Source organism: Vulpes vulpes, chromosome 1, assembly GCF_048418805.1.
Source record: "Vulpes vulpes isolate BD-2025 chromosome 1, VulVul3, whole genome shotgun sequence".
NCBI lineage: Eukaryota > Metazoa > Chordata > Mammalia > Carnivora > Canidae > Vulpes > Vulpes vulpes.
Genome location: NC_132780.1, coordinates 136,984,131 through 137,006,258, shown reverse-complemented (window position 1 = coordinate 137,006,258; position 22,128 = coordinate 136,984,131). Strand labels below are relative to the sequence as shown.

Genomic DNA, 22,128 nt, shown 5'->3' with positions numbered 1-22,128 from the left:
GCGCTAAACCGCTGCGCCACTCAGGGATCCCTACAGTTTATATTTCCAAAAGCATCCCCTGGCTGCTGTGCACAGAATGGCCATAGCTCCTGATCTCCATCAGAAATTGTTGACCTAAATGTGTGGATGGGCTCTAGGAGGGTGGAGGAAGTGAGGGGAGAAAAGAAGCACAATCACTCTGAAAGGAGCCAGGGGAAGGGGAGAGAGGCACTCAAATAGAGAGCTAAAGCAAGGGGTTTGGGAAGACACAAGGTGAGGAATGGGCCCAAGAAGGAGAGATGAGAGACTGAGCACCACACTGACGGCAAGAGAGAAGTTGGAAAATGGAGAAATAGGTAAAGTGGAAAGATAGAGAAACTAGAAACTATAAAAACTTTGAATAAAACCTGATTCATCCCAAAGTATTCTGCAGTATTTTTGTGAGACAGTGAGACTGAAATAGGAAGAGGCCCTTTATTTTCTTAGGAAGAGAACGCAGACTGGAGGTGGGAGAGGAATGGGGGAGAATTTTCCAAACAGAGTAAGAGAGTCTGTGGCCTCTTAAACTGCCCCCACCCCCGCTGGATGAACTGTTTACACCACAGTCCCTTTCTCCCTCCAGACACAGGGGATCGTGGACAGAAGCCTGGACTCCTTGTGGGCTGAGGGCTGGAGGTTGGACTGCAGAGTTTGGTGCAGGGTGGGTAGGAGGCAGACAGGAGCTGCAGAAAAGGGATCTGCCTGGGGTGGGGCCCAGGCCTAGCCCGGGAGTGGGTGGGCTCCAGAGGGGGCAACCTACAGGCCTTATTGAGGGGACCTGGCTCCCTAAGTCCTCAGGGATACTGAATCAGGAAACATGGGGCTTCCCTCTCCAGCCTCCTGGGAACACACACATGGAGCCATAAAGGAGAGACAGAAACATCCACAAACTCAGATCAATCCTTCAAACCTGTATCCCTAGACCCTCTGCTCCTGCCCAATTCGGACACACCACGGATACCTCCCCCTAGCAAAAACTGCCCTAACTCTTGAGACCTGAGCAAAGTCCCTCACCTTCCCCATGGGGGAAGGTGGAAGGCCTTGGCAAAGGCCGTGTGCCAATTTGGCTCACTGCTGCACTTGTCCCCACAGAAGGCACCAGAGGGTCAGGGCCAGGCCTTGGTACCTAGTGCTGGAGTGTGCCACTCCACCTTCTGGCTGTTGCTGGTTAGAGATTTTGAACAAGCTAACCTAACACAGCTTCGATGCCTTCAGTGCAAGATTGGTATAGTTATAGGCCCCCTTGGGATGCATGGAAAGGATGTAGTACTGCCTGAGGTTTATGGATGCCCAGTAAATGGTAGCAAGATGAGTGAGAAATGTCCTCAGTGTGTGTTTTGGTGACAAATTCATTCACTCCTTCATTGCACAAATGCTTATGGAGTGTCCACTGGGGAACAGTCTGGGGATATGTCATTGAACAACCTGGATTCCCCAACCCCCAGGGGTCATTTTACTGTTATATGGTATATTAGAGTTGTATCATATATCAGAAGAAAATATCTCCCAACGAGGGGGATGAGTGCATGTGCGTGGGTGTGGATGAGGATTGCAGAATAGGGATCCCTGGGTGGCGCAGCGGTTTGGCGCCTGCCTTTGGCCCAGGGCCCGATCCTGGAGACCCGGGATCGAATCCCACGTCAGGCTCCCGGTGCATGGAGCCTGCTTCTCCCTCTGCCTATGTCTCTGCCTCTCTCTCTCTCTCTCTCTCTCTCTGTATGACTACATAAATAAATAATAAAAAAAAAATTAAAAAAAAAAAAAAGGATTGCAGAATAGGTTTGGAAGTATGGGGGGGGGGGGTGGTTAGGTATTTCCTGGAGAGCTGCAGTGCGTGTGGCTGGGAGGCGTCTACAATAGTGCAGCCTCAACTACTCCATCCCGATGTGGCGGGGTGGGGTGGGCACCAGGGCAGGTGAGAATGGGGCAAGAGGGGAGAGTCTCACTTTTCTTTTTTAAAGATTTATTTATTTATTTATTTATTTATTTATTTATGATAGACAGAGAGAGAGAGAGAGAGAGAGAGAGGCAGACACAGGAGGAGGGAGAAGCAGGCTCCATGCAGGGAGCCCCACGTGGGACTCGATCGCGGGATCCAGGCACTCCCTGGGCCAAGGCGGGCGCTAAACCGCTGCGCCACCCAGGGATCCCCGAGAGTCTCACTTTTGGGGGCTGGATTCGTTCCTGATACTCTGATTCTCTACAGCCTCTGCAGTCCCTTTCTAATCTTAGCTTTACCCCGGCCTAGGAGGGTGTAAGAGCAAGAGACGGCGAGAATCCAAGCTTTCTCTGCAGAAACGTCAGAGGGGATGGAAACTGAATTGCAAGGAAGCTAATAATAGTAGTAACTTTCCGACCCTAGTCATCAGGTGCACGCTCACCTTAGTTAGTGGCACCAGCCCCTGATAACAAGCGCCAGTCCCGGCGCCCGCCCCGGCGCGCACCTCGCGCGGAGGACTCTCCCGCCAGCGGCGGGGCCGGCGCGGCGCGGGGCGGGGCCTGTGCGGGGCGGGGCCGGCACGGGGGGCGGGGCCTGTGCGGGGCGGGGCCGGCACGGGGCGGGGCCTGTGCGGGCCCCTCCCCCGCGGGCCCGGGCGCGGGAGGGCGCGCGCACCGGGCGCTGGTTAAAGAGGCGCGCGGAGGCGGGCGCGGCGCACACTGCGGTGGCTGGCGGCGGGCGGCCCACGTGTCTCCCCAGGGTCTGGCCTTGAGTTCCCCCAGTTCCTCTCGCGGGTGCGAGCCAGGGCGCCCCCTTGCCCCCCCCGCCTGGGGTCCGCCCACCCTCCCCCGCCCGCGGGAGCGAGGCTTCGTACAGTTACCGGCGCTCGGTGGGCCAAGTCGACGGAGCAACTTTGTCCCGGGAGCGGCGCCGGGGGGTGAGGGGGATAGGGCACTGCGCATGCGGAGCTCCAAATTCAAACAGCTGTTTGCAGAGGCTGGAGGGCGGGTGGACGCGGAGCCGCTGGGGCTAGGGGCGACTGTGTGCGGGAGGCGGCCGCCCGGGAGCCATGGTGGACAGGGGCCCCCTGCTCACCTCGGCCATCATCTTCTACCTGGCCATCGGGGCAGCGATCTTCGAGGTGCTCGAGGAGCCGCACTGGAAGGAGGCCAAGCAAAACTACTACACGCAGAAAGTGCATCTGCTCAAGGAGTTCCCGTGCCTGGGCCAGGAGGGCCTGGACAAGATCTTGCAGGTGAGCGGTCGCCCGTGCCCCTGCGGGCGCTCGAAGCCGGCCAGGGCGCCAGGGGTGCCGCGGGAGGCCCTTCACGGCCCTGGAGAACCCGCAGCCCCCGCGGGGAGTGCAGGGGGCGGCAGGGCAGGATGGGTCCGGCCTCGCAGGGGTCTGGCTGCCGGGACCTGGCGCTCATCCGTAGACACCGGAGTCACCCACACGCGGAGACTCCCCGGGAAGCCGGTTTGTCCAGAGAGAAGAGGTTGGGGTTGACCCCCGGGTGAACCGGGCCGCGCGGTGGCTCCGTGTGAGCGTGCGGGCACCTCCCCGGTTGGAAGGGGGCTGTAGGGCGGGTAAAGGCGTTATCTTCCCTTGGAGACGCTCCCGGAGTTGGGGAGTCGAGCCGGTGCCACCCCTTCGCATCTCCACCTCCCAGCGCCAGACCCGGGCCGCGCCCGCCCGGTTTTTCTCCGCGAACGGGAGCCCGGCGGAGTTGCTGGAGGGTCCCCCAGCCCCAGCCTGAGCAAAGCCTCCCCGCGGCTCAGGAAGTGGGTAGGGGGCTCCGTCCCGCCCCAGCACCCGGCCCGGGGGCTCACGGCCAGAATGCAGGGGACGCGCTCAGGCTTCCGGCAGGGCTTATCTCGCGGAGACAGCCCCCCATCCCCCAGGGCTTGGAGCTAAAAAGTTTGTGAAAGTAGCAGGTTCAACAAAGGAGCAAAACCCAGCGCATCCTTTTTTAGGGAGAAGGAGAGGTTGAGCAGAATGAGAGGTGTTGGAGCCAGGGAGATTCTCCTCTGTGTTGGCTTTGAGAACCTCTCATCTTCTGGTTGACGCCTTGACCTTACTGGGATAAACCGGGGGCTGATCATGGTGGTTGGGACGTTGGGTCTGTTTGGGCACCGGGGCCCTTTGCTCTAGTTTCTCAGAGGCTCTTAGCCTTAACCACTCACCCTCTTGGCCTGCATTAATGGCCTCTCTCCGGTGGAAGGATCAGGACCTGGATATAAGAGCTGGTGAAGGCTCTAGATTGTGGGGTGCACTAGGGGTAGGTAGATTGTCCAAGGTGTTACATTTTTCTCTTGGGATGAAAGATGCCAGAAAGGAGGTTTGAGGAGGAACAGCGTTCAATCTGCAGCAGCCCGCCTCCCCCCTCCCAACATTTTATGATGGTCTAGTTGTCTCTCATTAGATTGGTATTATGTCTCTCCTGTCTTCATCATTCTTTCCATTCCTGGACCGTTGGAAAGTTGAAAGCTTTGGAAAACAGGAGGATGTCTTGCCTTTGCTACCTCCTTTTTGTTCTGAAATCAATGGACATTCCCACACGTGAGCATCTAGGTACCAATGAGCAGCTGGGCAAGGAAAGACTTGACCTCTCTGGCCAGCAGGAGAGGCAGCGAAGGCCGGCAGGTTGGGTGTTAGATTTTAGTGGGGAGAGTCTCTGGACCTGTAGCAGTCAGTCCCCAGAGTGGCGGCCCAGTGCAGGTTCGGTTCGGTGGGGAGGATGAGCCTTAGAGGGTAATTGGGTGTTTTTAGCCCCCAGTAGCAGGAGCTGCTTTGGAGGAGTGTGTCTGCCCTGTGCGTGCATATTGGGGAGGGGTCACTTTATAATTTCCCTTGAGGAAACAATTCCCCAGGAGAACGAGTTGTTGTTTAGTTTGTTCTAGGGCTTTGTTTAGAGGGGGAGGAGGGCAGGCGTGGGTGATGAAGAATCAAGCTGCCCTCGAAGTGTTTCCCTCTTCGCCGCAGCAGGGGAAGGAAGGAAAGAATTCAAGGCTGAATGTGGGAAAATAAACTTCAAAACCCAAGGAGAAGGGAAAGGGGGGGGTGGTCAGGGTAAGGCAGCCGGGTGCAGCTGGTGGTAGTAGCTTTGGAAGTTAGATAGCTTTCTTAGGTGTTTGAGCAAACAAAGTGCCTCTTATTTGGAGGTCCTCTTAAACCCACCAAAGATTGTCCCCAAAGTGGGCAGGTAACTTTTAGATTTGAACATCAGGCCATTTCTGATTTGGAGATGATTGAGGACAGCCCTGTTCATCATCCCTGGCCAGAAAACTCTCAAGCCTCCAACTGGATGAGTCCCCTCCCATCATAGGAAAAACCCAAGAAATGGACAACTGACCAGGGGAAGCATTTTGCTAGCGTCACTTTTTAGTCTGCTGAAATCTGCTGCCTGGCTCTGCTTTCTGTTGTGACTTGAAGCATTGCCTGAGGCCCCAGGAAATTGGTTTAAGGAAAAAAAAAAAAAAACCAAAGACTCCGTCTTTAAAATTCAAACTTCTTTCCCATCCGGCCCCTGCCCCGGGGCTTTCACACCTGAGGTCCTGTGTTTTGTCAGGTTCTGAATCACCTTTGTTATCCTAAAGAAGTCCCACACTAGGAATTCCTGGGGTTGGGGCAGGCTCTTGGGAGGGGTTATTAGAAGGGAAGGGGGTGCAGTCTGGCTCGGGGTTTTATTTTTGCTGAAATTGCACATGATTTTAAAAGCATGCTAAGGGAATCAAGGCAACACACCCCTCACTTTTCTTTAGATCTTTGGAAATAGGCCCCAAGTTCTCAGGTACTTCCTCCCTGTTCAAGCTGTGGTTGAACTGAGATGGAGGCCAACTTTGAAACCTCTAGCCTCCCCACCCCTACTGGCCTCAGACCACGTGGTCGCCCTCCTTCCTGCCTTCAGAACCGCCTTGGAACCTTGCTCACAAGCCTTGTTCCCCTGGCCTCTTGCTAAATTGTAGAGGTTCCCAACAAAGGCAGTTAGCATTGTCTGAATGCCTTGTGGGTGGTATGTGGATTTTATGAGAGAGGACATGGGCAATTTTGCCATCTGGCTTGGCCATTTACCCATCAAGCCATTTAAATTTGCCTCTTCTTGTCTACAAAATGAGGGTCCAACGAGATCAGGTCAAGCAGAAGCATTAGGCAAGATGTGTACAGATGTGACTTAGGAGAGCCAGCATGTGCTCCCCCTGTTAGCGTTTATTGAGCACACATTGACCAAATGTTTTACCTGTATTCATTCAGGTACTCCTTATAGCCACCTTGTGCATTGAGATAAGGAAACTGAAGCTCAGGGACCTTGGAGTGGCCTTGGTTACACCGCAGGAGTGCACAGCCTGGGGTGGGAACCAGGCAGTCTGCCTCAGAGCCTGCTGCTTCTACACCTTTGCCCTCCTTAGGCATGTGAAGCTGTTGAATGGTTGGTCTGTAAGTGAGCTAAGTGAATGGGTTCAGGTGGACACTGGTCGGCTGGGAAATTCTATTTTTTATTTCCTCTGGAACAAGCATTGGCATGCAGGCCTCCTGCGTTGGGCCTGGCCCAGCCAGCAGCTCCTCTGTGGCTGCGGTAAGCATCAGTCCACCCCTCCCTTGGCAGCACAAAAAAGCAAAGACTTAGGGTGAAGGGGAGCAGTCAACCTTTCTCAGCCTTCACTTCTGGTGTGCAGTGTTCATAAACAGGAAGGATTTGAGAACTCACTGTGCACCAGAGCTTCGAATAAGCACCTTGTAAATAGTCTTATTTTAATTTAATCTTGGTGACCACCCCCTTTTATAGATGAGGACAATGATGTAATTTGCCCGGGATTATATGGTGCAGAGTCAGGTTTCACACTGTGTTGTATTCCAGAGTACACGAGAATTAGTCAGCAAGCCTTTATTAAGTGCCCACTGTGTGCCAGGCACGAGGCAAGGCTCTGGGAGTGCAAAGACAGGATGAAGACACTGCCAGGCTGAGACTGGCTCCTGAGAAAAAGGATGAATAAACTCAACCATGACAGGATGGGTTTTCTAGACTTCTCACATAGTTGACCAGTTCCCAGAAGCCTTTTTGGATCCTACTGGCCTCCTTGCCAGCTTCAGACTGCATTATCATATTTGGAGGTTTTCCATATGTGCCAGACCCCTCTCTTTTTATTTACTGGACCCTTCCTACTCTATACCTATTCCAGTCTACAGTAGTCAGGCTGATCCCAATTTTAAAGGTCTGACCTCGAGTTACTAACGCCAATCCTGCTCCTAAAATTTGAAATATATAACCAGGAATTATGTGCTAAAATTACATCTGACCAAAATGCTGAGAATGGGGCACATTAATTGAATTTTTTTGAGAATTGAGGGTTAACATGAAAACCTCTTTTGTTTCGAGCCTTGTTGGAAATTGTAAAGCACACTGGTCCTCTTAACTGCTTTTGTAAGTAAAGGGAACACAATAGATCTTTTGATTATCCAAGATCATGGAGGCCTCCACGTCATTAGTGTGAATTTGGATCCTCACTGTCTAGAACTGCAGAAGTGGAAAAGTAGAGAAGTCTGGTTTTTGAGAGGAAATGGATGAACGAGGTCCCCTCCTAATGGCTCATTTGTTTATGTTCCGCTCAAAGTTGAGGGCAGCCAAAAAAATAAGAATTCTTAAATCGATAAATCTGCCTCAGTTAACTGCTCTAGTTAGAGTTTTAACAGTTAAAGTGAATTTGTATTGAATCGTTTTGGGAGTTTTACTAGAGCCCTTGGGATGATTACAGATGGTGCGGTATTAGAGACTTAACATCTAGGGTGGGAATTAGCAAGTGTTGAAAGGTTCTAGTGGGGGTGGGGAGAGTCCTATAGGAGGGGGTGCAAGGGAGGTGAGGACTGTTGCTTCTAAGTATTTTCCTGGGGTTTTGCCCTATTTATAGTCTCCCGTTTAAAAGAAACAATCTTCCAGTTTTGGATGCTGTGCTTGGCTGGCTCTGACCCCAGGCCAAGGGCTTTCATCTTGAACTTGGCTGTTTGCTGTCAGATTGGGCTCAGCCTCTGAACTCTATGTGTGGTGGGGGTGGGGAATAGGGAAATATAAGGCTTTGGGGAGCAGAGGAGCCCCACTCCTGAGACAGAACCCCTGACAGAGTCTTTCTACAGATTGAAGTGCTAGATCCAACTGGGGCTGCAAGAAGGACGTGGCCAGAACTGGGTGATAGAGAGGCCAAATGTGCTGGGTACTACAAGAAGGTGTGTAAAAAGTAGGCTTGCCTCCTTCCCGTGTTTCTTTTGGGGAATGGAGCAGGACAAGGCGAATCTCCTTGGAGACCTCACTGAGGGTTCCCTGGTACTCTTAGAATAGGGCAGAGGAGGCCTGATCTGTCCATCCTCCCCAAGGATGGGTTGACATGGATAGAGGACATGCTACCTACCCTCTAAGTGCCACTTGCCCCACCAGCTGCAGGCCCCTTGCTGTTGCTGAGAGTCCCATCCATGTAGCATGTGTGATGGTTATGGGCTGGCCTCTGAAGCCATGCCACAGTATCACCCTTCTGGTTTACCTAGACCCGTGCTTGGCACATATAGTAAGTGCTCGTTATGTGGTAAAAAAAAAAAAAAAAAAAAACCCACATAACAGAGTTTGCTATCTTATCCTTTTTTTTTTTTTTTACCCCATCTTAACCATTTTTAAAAGTACAATTCATTCATGTTAAGTATATTCACAGGGTTGTGAAATAGATCTCCAGAAATTTTTTGTCTTGCAAAACAGATTCTCTCCCCACTAAACAACTCCTCTTTCCCCTCTCCCCCAGTCCCTGGTAATGCACAATCTACTTCTGTTCTTGTGACTTTGACTATTCTGAATACCTTTCAAGTGGAATCATATAGTATTTGTCTCTTGGAGTAAAATGGTGCAACCACTATGGAAAACAGTGTAGAAGAGGTTCCTTAGGAAATTAAAAGTGGAACCATATGATCCAAATTCCCTCTTCTGGGTGTGTATCAACCAGATTTTTAAAGAGTTAGACAAATAAGAGGGGTAATGGTGGAACTTTCTTGCCCACAGCCCTCAGGGAGGAGTATAACTGTGTGATGGTCCAGGGCTGCTGCCACAGGGCTGAGAGGTGAGGGTCAGATGATGCAGCCCTCTGGGTTTAGCCAAGGAATTTGAACTGACCAAATGTTTGCAATTTAAGTAAGGGAGTGAGCAGCATTTCAAAAAGTTCCCTGTTCTTCACAAGCATTGCAACTTAAAAGAAGTGGAGTATTCGCCTCTAAATTAGCAGCATTTCTGTGGGCTGATTCCCTTCACCTCATGGGTGTTCTGATAAGGATTCTTCCTCCCTTCCTCCTACTGATGTGATGAAATGTGGGTTATTCCACCAAAGCCCACAGAGCCCACAGCCTCCCCCCCCAAAAAAAGAGCCCCCTCCCCGCATCCTACCCTCACACTCCCATCCCCAGCTTTCAATTAGGACACCTTCTCACCGTGAGACCCTTGGGGGTTCAGGTCTAGGTCCCTGCCAAAGCCATCCCCACTCCCTATTTGGTTACCTTTCCAGATTATGTCTTAGTTGTCCCTTTATGTAAAAGTAGGGGTGGTATACTCCAGCTCTGTACAGCTGCAGGGCCTCTGAGTTTTTGATGAGGAATTAATCTGGTCCCTAAATTTTGGAGATCTGGGCAAAGAAAAGGTGGCTCACAGAGGGGCCTCCCTGCTGGCTAGCATTTTTATGTGTGCTGAAGCCTCAGAAACCAGACAGGGAGCCTTAGCCCTCAGGAGCTCAGCCTCATTGGGGAGAGAGACCGTCATAGTGGTGAAATGAGAGGAAATGCGGTCCTGGTGCTGAGTGATGGGTTGCAGATGGTCGAGGCCAGCGAGATGGACGAGGGTCACAGGGCCTCAGAAGATTCAGTTCCTGTTTCCTGAGCCTCTAGAACTCCTTGGCCTGTAGGGGATCTGGCTCTGAACAACACATAATCCTGCCCTCAGGGAGCCCCTAATCTAGAAGAAGAAAAGTAAAGAAGCTATCCCCTGGTTGACATTGGTAACCTGGAGGTTCTAAGGGTGAACCATTGAGAAATTAATTTCTACTCTTGAATTTAAAGAAGCAGGAATTTAAGGCAAGCTGGGAAGATGAATGGTGTGGGTGGCAGCCCCTGTGAGCATCCTGCTGAATTCTGACTGCATGCCAGGCATTGGGCTGGTTCTTTAACTAGTGTCTCATTAAAACAGTCTAGTGGGTTAAAAGTTACTGCTATACCCATTTTCTAGGAAAATGGAGGCCACGCGATTTGCCCAGGTTCAAATGGCTAACTAGAGGCTGAGACTCACCCTGCCTTGTTGATTGCAGAGCCAGGAGGTTGGAGTACTGGGAGTGGGGGTGGGTGGTGCGAGCCTAGCACTTGCTTTAGCCACCAGCTTTGTGAACTATTTTGTGCATCATCATCATCTATGCAGCAGCTTCTGTAGTAGGTGCTCTCTTACCAGCACTACATCCTGGTAGGAGCAACAGAATGGACCACAGAGGTTCAGCCTAGAGTTTGTACATCTATGAAGTGGAAGAATGAGAATTTGAACCTAGAGTCCACATTCTGAAACTTTTTGTTCTTTGTGGGGTGGAAAGGTGGAAAGAAACAAGGAGCAAAGGCCTGGGGGCAGGGAAGGGTTAGCCTTGTGTGGTGCCTTCTGAGCCTTAGGTATGTGGGACAGCTTTCAGGATGCTTATTACCTAGCTCCATAACTTGAGCAGGTCAGCCTCCTCATCTGTGAAATGGGAAGTAGTATAGTATCTCCCTCGTGTCTACAGAATCCACGTAAATACACTTGGCAGAATGTCTGGCACATGCGGCCGATGACCTGCTGCCTATCAGCTGCTATGCCTCTTTCTCTCTATGCCTGCTTCAGGCCCCACCACGGAGTGATCTCCTGATCTGGAGATGGAGATATGGATGATAAGGCCCACCAAATTCCTTCTAGTAGAGTCGCCCAACATTTCCCATTTCTTTCAAGTTCACCCACAACTCTCCCCTCAAAAGAAAGAATGGTCAACATCTAAAAATGTGGAAGGTGTCCCCTCTTCTCTTTCAAAGGGCCCTGCTCCCTGCTGGGAGAAGGGTGGCAAGGGTTTCTCTGCTCAGTCCTGGCAGTGTCCCAGGCTCTGATCAAACCTTTTCCATTCCGGATGATTCCAGGTGCAGATGGCCTCCTGGGTGTCCTCCCTGGGTGGTGATCTGGGGTCAGAGTTGTACCCTTGTACGGGGCAGGCACCACCCACTTCCTCTCCCAGAGAGCCTTTGGTAGACAGGTCCCTTTGATTGGCTTTGAAATGTACATTCTATTTTTCCTCTCCTCCATCTAAATATTTGGGTTTCCTGCTGAAATATTTAGGCAGGATTGCATACTGTGGCTGTTGTCACCTCCTGTGGCCCAGTGTAATCTGGCTGCAGCTGCTTAGCTAGGCCCCTCCTGGGAGGGAAAGGCTTCCCTCCACCCCACCCCCCCCCCCCCGCCCCCACCCAACCCCAGGGGAAAGCCCTGCAGGGGTGCTTGATGGCAGGGATAGTATCTGGTTGAGAGTCCCTCCTTTTGTCAGTGTAGACCTGTGCTTGGGTCTGGGTCTGACAGACTTGGATCTGAACCACTGTGTAGGCAGTGGCTGATTCTTTTTTTTTTTTTTTAAGATTTTATTTATTTATTCATGAGAGAGGCGGAGACACAGTCAGAGGGAGAAGCAGGGAGCCTGGATGCGGGTCTTGATCCCAGGACTCTGGCATCATGACCTGAGCCAAATGCAGATGCTCAACCACTGAGCCACCCAGGCATCCCCAGTAGTTGATTCTTTTTTTTTTTTTTTTTTTTAAGATTTTATTTATTTATTTATTTATTTATGAGAGAGAGAGAGAGAGAGGCAGACACAGGCAGAGGGAGAAGCAGACCCCATGCAGGGAGCCCAATGTGGGACTCGATCCCAGGACCGTGGGATCAGGCCCTGGGCCGAAGGCAGACGCTAAACTGCTGAGCCACCCAGGGAGCCCCCCAGTAGTCGATTCTAACATGGTTCCAGTTCTGCCTACAGTACTGGTTTTTGCTGTGCGACTCTGGCCAGATTTCACTTCTCTGGATCCCCTTCCTACAAGTAAATTCATTCATTCATTCAAGACAGTTTGGAGTGCTTGGAGTTAAATTAGGCCCAGCTAGACTGAGGAGTCCTGCGCAGGCAGGGACATGTCTCTTCACCCTTGGCCCTACTCCACAGAAATGTGCAATAAGCCTGTGGGGTTTAATTGACCACTGATAGCCTCACCATGTCTGGTGGGCCCCAGGTGGCCGGTGGTGTGCCTGGCTCTGAGGGGATGATGCTAAGAGCCATGTGGACCTTCCATTTCCAAGTCCAGTCGGGAGGGGCTGGACCTCTTCAAGATCAAGACACTTGTCTAGGTGAATTGAGCCAGGCCCAGACTCGCCTCTGGTCTCATAGGCTTAGAATCGTGGCGAGGAGGGGGAGAAGGGGGGTAGTGCCATTATCAAAATGTGCTCCTACTTTCCCCTTCAAGCCTCATGAGGTGGGGTCACATTGCCTAGTGGTTAAGGATGGGCTTTCAACTGCTGGGGATTTACCCCAAAGATACAGATGGAATGAAACGCCGGGACACCTGCACCCCGATGTTTCTAGCAGCAATGTCCACAATAGCCAAACTGTGGAAGGAGCCTCGGTGTCCATCGAAAGATGAATGTATAGAGAAGATGTGGTCTATGTACACAATGGAATATTATTCAGCCAAATACCCACCATTTGCTTCAACGTGGGTGGAACTGGAGGGCATTATGCTGAGTGAAATAAGTCAATCGGAGAAGGACAAACATTATATGGTCTCATTCTTTTGGGGAATATAAAAAGTAGTGAAATGGAATAATGGGGAACGGAGAAAAAATGAGTGGGAAATATCAGGAAGGGAGACAGAACATGAAAGACAGTCCTAACTCTGGGAAATGAACTGGGGGTGGTGGAAGGGGAGGTGGGCAGCGGGTGGGAGTGACTGGGTGACAGGCACTGAGGGGGGCACTTGACAGGATGAGCACTGGGTGTTATTCTATATGCTGGCAAATTGAACACCAATAAAAAATAAATTTATAAAAAAAATAAAATGGATTCTTAAGTAAACAAACAAACAAAAAAGGATGGGCTTTCAAGTCCCAGCGCCTTTGCAAACTATGTGACCCTGCTCACATTGCTCCATTGGAAAGTGGGAGCAATGCTACTCATCACGGTGGGAGAAAGATCTTAGGACAAAGCGTGCACGGAGGTCACTCACTTCTGCTGGGCAGCCAGCTCCAAGTTAACGTTAGATTCGGTTCTTGTGGCCTCTTTTTTGAGGAACTTGGAACAGCTGTCCCACTCTGAGTCTTTATCTCCAGAAACCCCCTTCTCTGCTTCCTCTGTCCTACCCCTTATTTTATAAACTTTTCCTAAAGTCCTTTCCCTTGGGATTAACAAGGCCAATGGGCATGAGGGCCTTTAATAGATCTGTCCTCCGGGGCCAGGCTGGCTGTGGTTTCTGCTTTCAAGGAACTCAATGTAGAGGAGCAAATAGCCATCCAGTCCTTCATTCAGCAGATATTTACTGAGCACATACTATGTGCCCAAACCTGTTTGAGACCTGCTGCAAAGAGCAGGAACCTCATGCCTTCTGGGGAATGTCTTCAGACCATGTACTGTGGAAACCAAAAGGGCAAGTGGACGTGCTGGGGGAGGGAAGAAACAGCCCCTGCCCCTCACTTGTGGAAACGGTTTCATCTTCAGAGCCTTCTGAGGAGGAACAGGAGGAAGGCTGGGCTGTTCAGGGGAGAGGGACATGTCCTGACCTGATAACTCTGGCTCGGCTGGAGCCTGTGTCAGGCTCCTTTTCCCCTGATGGCCCTCACAGGGTACCCCTCCACAGCAGACCAAGGATGTGAGCCCCATTGAATGGAGTTGCCTTTAGCAACTGGATGACCCCTAAGAAGCTTGCAGATACCCTGCTCAGATTCCCACCCTTGGCTTTGCCATGGGTCGCCATAGACTTGTTCATCTGAGGTGCCTTCCTGTGGCCTCTCCGGGCTGGACTAAAGTGTGGCGGTGAAACACCATCCCATTTGCTAGATAGGAAAACCAAGGCCTGTGAGGAGCTAGGGACAGACTGTGAAACTAAGCCCAGGGTAAACTAGCTTAGCTTGCGTAGGCCCAGAGCTTTTCCCACCAAGCCATTTGTCACCCTGCCTCTAATCACCCTCCCGCCAACCTTTTTTTAAGATTTTATATATTTATTCATAAGAGACACAGAGATAGGCAGAGACATAGGCAGAGGGAAGAGAAGCAGTCTCTTTGCAGGGGGCTAGATGCAGGAGTCAATCCCAGTATTCCAGGATCACGTCCTGAGCCAAAGGCAGACACATCACTGAGCCACCAGGTTCCCCTCTAATCCCCTTCTAAATCGCCTTTACATCAAAATCATAACGGTGTTGTAGGTTGCAGAGCACGGATTCTACTCACACTAACCTGGCCTGCCCGATTTTTTTAACCTGCCTAGCACACTCCTTCCTGTGATCTTGAGTGCCAGCTTCCCCACCCTAACTAGTGAGTTTTTCTAAAACAAGAGGCAAGAGTGGAGATGGTTGGTAACTGTAGGCTCAGAAGGGAGGATGTTTTTCGGGACCAACCAGAACCTGGAGCAGAAAGGATCTGGTGCCTTCTAGGGAGTTGCCCTATCACAGGACCCCACACCCCAAGTGTTTGCACCCAAGGAGCTGTTGTTGGCTGGTTTTTCCAGAATATTGCCCCCCCCCCCCCGCCCCCACCACCCTTGGAGGTTGGCAGGCATGGTTGATGGGGGAGGAGAATCAGGCCCTGGGCACTTCTGGCGGCAAATCATAAATTGTGAGGCCGGAGGGAGCTTAGTGGTTACTTAACTGGCCTCCCTGTTCAGCCCTGGAGCCAAGGCCCAGACCTTAGGAGGTTATGTAACTTTTCCCAGGTTACTGTGCTCACCGGGGGCAGGGAAGCACAATAAAGGAGTAATTAGAGCTAAGTGGGGCAATTAGGGAAGGCTTCTTGGAAGCAGTGTCCCCAAAAGGTAGATTGAAAGGTGACTGCCACGCCTCCTAATAGCTCTCCTGGCTGGTGTCACAACAGTAAGGGGGGGAAGGGGTCCTTCATTGACTCAGGTCATGACCCCCAACTCAGAAAACCCTCAGTGGCCTCTCCCTCAGAAGGGAGCCAGCCAGCATTCTTGCAGTGGCCTCTGTGATTTGGACTCTCCCACCACGTGGTCTCAGCCTCTTTCTGGACCCCTCCTCTTGATCCCCTTAGGTCTCGATTAGAGACAAAAGGCCATCTCTTCAGGGTGACGAGGTGTTGTAAAACACTGTACACATACAGCAGGTTTACTGTTTTTACCAAGAACTCGAGATCTGTGTCCACCCCTAACGTAAATTGCTCTGGGGAAGGGTGGCAGCGGGGCCAGAGCAACAGTCACACCGTAGGAGTAGCGGTGGCTGACATTGGTGAGGGAAAGGGCGTTGTAGGCCAGGCAAGGGCCATCACCACATGGCATCGACTCCCCCAGCCATGGTAAGATAGCAGCTGTGGGTAACCTCATTGTGTAGATAAGGCATCTGAGGCAGAGAGATTAAATGACATAACCAAGGTCACACAGCTAGTTAGTGGCCTGAGCCCAGGCTTCTGAGTCCAGAGCCAGAGCTCCATCGAGGGGGCTCTCACTTGGACTCTGCGAGGTCCTAAATCGTCACCAGTCCTACCCATCTTGCTAGTCACTCTTTGGGGCTGGACTTTCTACTTGGGGCCCATTGGCTCTTAGTACCCCAAAAGTGTTCCATGCATGCTTTGCTGGCTTTTGCATTCTGCAGCCTTGTGGGTTCTGACACCACTGTATTCCCGACCACATTGACCATATATAGGTTTATTTGCCATTTACGGCATGGAAAGTTTTAAAGCAGGAAATCTTGGGTTATAAGTGGGTGTCACAGTTCTGAGTTGAGGCTGTCAACCCCTCTCCTGCCCTCATCCCCTTTCCTCCAGCATCCTTACAGACCTAACAGGCCCCGACCCTTCATGACAAGATTTATGGGTCAGGGGACCCAGAGACCCGAGCCTTCAAGAGAGAATCAAGGAGTTGGAGGAGGGACGTGCAGTTGCTGGTTGGCTGTGGGGTTTCCATCTGAGTGCCCATATTACCTGCTCCCTCCTCAGCAGCTAAACCCATACTTGTGACATGTATCCCCATTTGGCTTCCCCAGGGACAACCCCAGCAGGACCCTGGCCTGCACCTAGGGAGGCATTAGTTTTAGTCTTGCCATTCTCCTGGAGTGGATGGAAGTGCCACCCAGACATTGTCTGCATGGCTGATGACAGAGATGGGCGATGCCGCAGCATGTTGAGGACCCCAGGGCCGGCCCTTTATGGACTTGAATGTTCATTTGGGCTTGGGTGTCCTTTGTGTCTAGTGCAAGGTTCTGGATCCTCTCACATCCCAGGTGCAGGATGGCACCTGTTCACAGACCCTCCAGAAGAGAAAGAACAGCAGCCCCATACCTTCCCCATCTCTGCTGTTCAAATAAAGCTCTTGCCTCCTGGGTCGTGGAATGCATCCTGACAGTGTTAGCTTTGGAAGGATGCCCTTCCCTTCTCAGCATCCCGGCCCCCTGGAGCAGTGGCTGCCTCTCGCTGAGGGATAAGTGCTGAGTGGGCTAAGTGGGGCACGCTGATGCAGTAGTGTCTTGTCAGCACCCCCCTGGGGAGCAGGAAAAGGGAGGGTGTCCTGATTATCAGCTTTTCAACACCCCATCTCTCCCATCCCCCAGACTCTAGCTGCAGCCCAGAGATCTACTTAGTGAGCTGGGGACTGGAAGGCAGAGCTGGGTCCTGGGGCTGGCTCACTGTGTGACTAGACCAGGTCACCGCCCCTCTCTGAACCAAGGACTTGCTCACTAAAGCTGATTAGGCGCTTACTGAGCACCTGCTGTATGCTTAAACCAGTGCTGGTTTAAGGATTTTGGAAATTATGGGAAGAATTAGTTATTAGCCCTGCTTTTGAGGTCGGGGTGAGGCCATGCACTATATATTGAGGACAATGAAGTAGCCATGTGGCATGTTGCGGGGGCCTCAGGTGCCCCAAGGTAGAAGAGTTGCTGTAGGAGAGGCTGACAGGGAAGGCTCCCCTTTCTCTAGAGGTTAGCTTTCTTCCTTTGAGCCTCGTCACCCTTGGCACCACCTCCCCACCCCGGGGCATCAGAGCACCTTGCGTTTTGACTTGTGTGTATTCCTCTCCTGCTCCACAAGGCCCTCAGCCTGTGCCCCATCGGATCGCAAACCTAGCGCAGTGTGAGGGGGTAATTATTAATGATCACCCTGAACCATGAGGCTGTATTTCTCTCTCCTTTGGCTTGTCTTCCACCAGCCCCCAAATACCAGAAGCAGGACCAGCACAGCCCTCTTTTGCCTTCCAGTTAGGCCCACCTCCAATCTGGAAAACTGTCCCTAGCCTTCTTCCCAGTGGGGATCTTGCTTGACCAGATTCTTTGTCCACCCAGCAGACGCTCTGTGACTGCCCACACCCCTGTGATCCTCCTGTGTACACTGCCCTCTTGGGACAGGTCAAGAGGTTTCCCCATGAAGTGTCACCGTCTCCCTGGGTGTGGCTCCGCGGTGCTGGGGCAGGACATTGTCAGAGTCATGGGGGGCACTTTTGGGTCTTGCTCTAGAAGGTCCCCACCTGCACCAAGCCTGCTGAGGATTCAGAGTTCACAGATCTCAGTTTTGGCATGCCCTGTCTTTTTGGAAAGTTCCAGCACTGAGAGCTGTATGTGGTCAAGTCCTCTGGCTCCTCAGCTCTGTATTGGGGTCATCGTCTACAGGTCTTAAAAAATTCCCCTTCCTGAAGCTGATCTTGTGTCTATGGACACACCCCTTCATGCCTCTCCCCTCAACTGCTCTGCACTGTCTTGGGCTGTGTGGCCTGGGGATGGGACCCCTCAGACAGACTCCCACAGGGACGCTTGGTTGGTGCTGGAGCTGCCCGGGCCCTGGGGGCGGGGGTGGCCTCCCAGGGCTTCAGTTGGTATTTCTCAGATTGGGACTGAACTGTGAGCCAGGCTTCCAGGTAGACAAAAACAGGACTGGGGGTGAGGGCAGCCAGCCAGGACGCTCAAGTTCGCATGTGGTTCTGTTAGCATTGAGTCATGGAGACTCCACGTAAAAACAGAAGACGATTTGTGTTGAGGTAGAGGCAGGATGATGGTGGCTGCCTTTTTCTTTCTCTTACTTCCAGGTTTTCTGAAACGCTGTTGAATCCCCCTTAAAGAGACCGAATTTATATATCATTAGCCGCCACTTCTAGGCTTGCTGTTTTTAACATCTGAGGTGCACAAAGCACAAAGCAAACCGGAGTTTTAACAGGACACACCTTGAAGCCCAGCATTAATGTTCTGTGATTGCTGGAACATTGGCTTGCTGTTACTCTTAAATTTCGCTGCCAAAGCAACGACGTCCCAGGCAGCAGTGCCATTGAACACTTGGAGGGGAAAGGTCTCACAGACTAGGGAAACCAGGTGGCCCTTGGGCCCATAGACCAAGCCATTAGAGACTGGACTCACGAGTTGGCAGTCACCAAGAAGAGAGCATAGTTCCCCAAGAGATACCCAGCAGAGCCAGGGGAGCCCCAGAAGCTGTACCCAGTCCTGGGGTCCGTGTCCCCTGCAGGGGAGTGGTGTCTTCCGGGGGCCCATGGACCAGTGTCGTGTTGCTTCCAGCTCTGGCAAGCCCCACGGGGGTACAGGGAGATCTTGCCCTGCCTTTCAGATGAACAAAAAGCACAAGCAGGCAAGATTTGGGTCAGCATGCATCTAATTCAGAATCTGGAGCGTGCCGCAGACCACGGCCTGAGGCTTGGGTGAACCTGAGGGTCCAGGGGAAGACAGACCCCTGCCTAGGACAGCATTTGGGTAGGATGCTTATGTTTGACTCTGTGTCAGTATGGTAATCACTGCCCACATGTTCCTAATTAATTTTATTTTAACACGATACTACTAAATATTGTGGCTGCCTAATTTTAAATTAAAATTTAGTTCCTCAGTCACACTGGCCCCATTTCAAAGGCTTGGTAGCCACATGGGACTGTTCAGATATAGAACATTCCATGAGCACAGAGAGTTCTCTTGGACAGCACTGGAGTGTTGATAGGAATCTGTTGAGGTTTCTAATGGCACACTGGCTTCTCTCGGTGTCTAGTCAAATTCCATTCCTGCTCTGGTGTGGGAGAGGGAGAGCTGGCCTGGCCTGGCCGCCGCGGAACGTGGAGCGTGATGCGCCGAGAACCTGTAGGAGGTGGTTTCTCTGTCCCACCCACTGGAAACTTGCAAGCTCTTCTGAGGTGAGCACATCCACCCCCGCAGCCCCAGAAAGTGCGAGATTGCAGAGAGCTGTGGACCGCCTGGCCCTCAGAGCCACATGAGACTCAGATGACCGTGTGTTTGGCGGGAGGGTCATTCCTGGTGTCGTGGGTCAGGCTCGGTTCAGTGGAGGTGGGACCAGGCTATGGCGTGTGAGTCAGGTTTCACGGATGGATCTCCAGTTGTTGTTTTTGGGTCTCAGTTCCTTTTGATCACCTGCCTCTACCCCATTCTCTCAGCCTGCTGGTGTCCAGTGAGTGAAGCATCAACTCTTCCTGGGTCCTTGGGAGGAAAGCCTATACCTGTAGTTCAGATTCACCGGTTGGGTGAATCTGCGGCCACCTGGGCACATCTTCCCCTTGCAGTGAGAACTGAGAACACATCTTCCACCTCAAATGTGGAAAGAATGGAAGTAGGGGTGACTGATGGAACTTGTAGGGGTTTCCAGCTTCCTTCTGGGGTACATGGTAGGGGGCCCGGGCCAGGAAAGATGGAAAACCCAAGGGTGGGGCTGGGGAGGAAGGGCAGGCAGTTTTCAGAGCTGGGGGAAGCATCTGACTGGGAGTTTGCTCTGCCCTAGCCCCTTGTGTTTTGTGAGCCTCCGTTTCCCCATCTGTGTTTGGGCTTCTTGTCCTACGTCATGCCCAGTTGCTGGGAATTGGATGAGGGCACGGTTCAAGCCCCAGTGCTTGTCCTGGCCTCGACATTTGGCCGCTGCTTTGTTTTGTTGTCCACCATCATGTAACTTTCTGTCTGCCTGCCTGTCCCTGGTTAGGACCACGAGTCCTCCTAGGCAGGGCCTGTGTCTTGCACTTCCCTCATTGGGCTCACAGCAGCAGGGCATATGGCCTGTGCTCAGCAAATGCTTAGCAAACCAGTAGCCCCAGCTTTGTGCTGTGCAGTGCAAAGGAAGGTCGTCCATGCTTCTGGTGCCATCTTTCCTTGGGTTAAGTTGGCTGGGTGGGTTCTGCATGGGGCTTGGGGCTGGTGCCCAGCCAGATGTGGTATTCGTAGCAGGCCAGCACAGCTGTACTTTTGCCCCTGCAGAGAAGGGAATACCCCAGGGCTGCTGGGTGGGAGTGAGGGTGAAGGGAACCCCCTTCACATCCTGCCATCTTGTCTCACCCCTTTTCCTGGGAGGGGAGAGGCTGTGTGCTGGAAGCCCACTGTTGGGTCACTTGTTCACCCTCAGTGGCCCAGGACAGACAGCCATCTTCAGCAGGCTTGAGGGTAAATGGACCTCTCAGGACGAGCCTGCCCTGTAGAGTGTTTCGTGGGAAACTGAGTTCTGCTGGGGAGACAGGATGCAGCCACGGGAGGAGCTGGTTTCGCTGTCCTGCCTGACCTCTGGGTGACTTGGAAATCTGGTGCCACTTAACCTTCCTGTCTTTGAGCCTTCCCTGGCCACACACAATGCCTCAGGAGTCTGAAAGAAAGCCTACCCCGACAACACTAGGCGTTTAGAAGCCAGAAGTTCATAAGTTAGGAGCAGCTCTAGCTTTGCCTGTGTACCTGCTTCGTACTTGTCACGTCCTCATGAATCAAGCTTTTGGATCCATACCCCTGAGAGTCAGTAGGGAGGCAGTGTTAGTCCCGTTTTACACGTGAGGAAATGAGATTGTGGTTTCTCGGGCCGGGGAATAGCTGGCCTCTGCTGGCCTGTGCACTGGCTGTTCCTGCACTCTGCCAACAAGATTGAGGGCTGCTAGAGCCTGGGTGGGCGTTAGGCGGGGAGCAGGCTTGAAATGCTTTCTGCTTAAAATCACAGCCCTTGTGAACGAGAAGGCGAGCCGTGGTCCTGACACTTTCTGCCTCGTGGGTTTTGCAGTGGGGCTGTCCCCCCAGGCGTGACTCTCCGGCTCTGCCATCCGGAGCGTTTCCATTGCCCGTCACCAGGCCTGTCCCTGGTCCTGGGCCTCACTACCCAGGGCCCACACTACCCCTCACCTCAGCCAGCCTCTGTGCTAGGAGGGCCTGGCTGTATTTTTCCATACCTTCAGCACAGAAAGGCTCTGTGTTTTTCTTCACCTCGGTCACGTCCACGCCCCAGTCTGCTGGGGGCAGGAGGTGGGCTGGGGACCGTCCCTTCCCTGTGAGGTGGAAAAGGCCGAGGTGGCTGTGCCTGGTCTGCCCCTGCCAGGGTGGGGGTGGCAGTGGGGGCAAGTGGCCAGCGGGTGGGGGGCAGCTCTGGTTGCGTATACCTGGCTCCCGTTCCTTTCACGCAACCTTTTGGGGATCCTGTTTGTGTCTCATTTCTGCGATCTCTAAACGGGGCCTTGGCGGCCAGAGACGCTGGTGCGATTGGTGTGTGAAATCCATGGTGGTCTGGGGAGTGGCGGGGTGCTCCTTGTATCTGGCCCTGGGATCCTCACGGTCGCCTGGCATTGCGGTCTGGACCCCTGCCTCTGATCCGGACCCATTCTTCTCGATTTGACCCGGGCTTTGGGGGCCATGGAGGTAGAAGCTGTCACCCACCCCCCAACCCTCCCCGCAAGGGGGAGGTGTACCATCCACCCCGAAATGCCTGTGCCGCTTTGCCGGTAGTTTCTGGTACAATTTATTCCAGGGAGGATGGAGGCCAGCTGTTGTCCGTCACCAGCTGGAGACTGCAACGGCGGAAATGGGCTTGGAGTGCAGCCGGCGGGATTTAGCTGAAAGTCCCGACAATAAGGAAGGATTTTGTGACAGGTGGTTGGCCCTCAGGAGGATCCCGCCAGGGGGCTTTGTGGAGAGGGGTAGGGTGGGATCATGCTCGGA

General features: G+C 52.6%; 1 protein-coding gene across 3 annotated transcripts in view; it reads left to right on the top strand.

Annotated features, from left to right (window-relative positions):
* Positions 1–2,668: 2,668 nt before the first annotated feature.
* KCNK5 (potassium two pore domain channel subfamily K member 5) overlaps positions 2,669–22,128 on the top strand; it is a 38,804-nt gene continuing 19,344 nt past the window's right edge. Inside the window, exons 1-3 of one of the 3 annotated variants that reach the window (XM_072731560.1) lie at positions 2,672–2,894; positions 3,088–3,212; positions 19,211–19,352. Coding sequence is in view for 2 of the 3 variants with exons in the window: in XM_072731555.1 (XP_072587656.1) it covers positions 2,918–3,212 (295 nt within the window). In the remaining variant the exon portion in view is untranslated. Of the gene's footprint in view, positions 3,213–19,210; positions 19,353–22,128 lie in introns of all 3 variants that reach the window. The other 2 variants (XM_072731555.1, XM_025990855.2) reach the window with 2 other exon arrangements.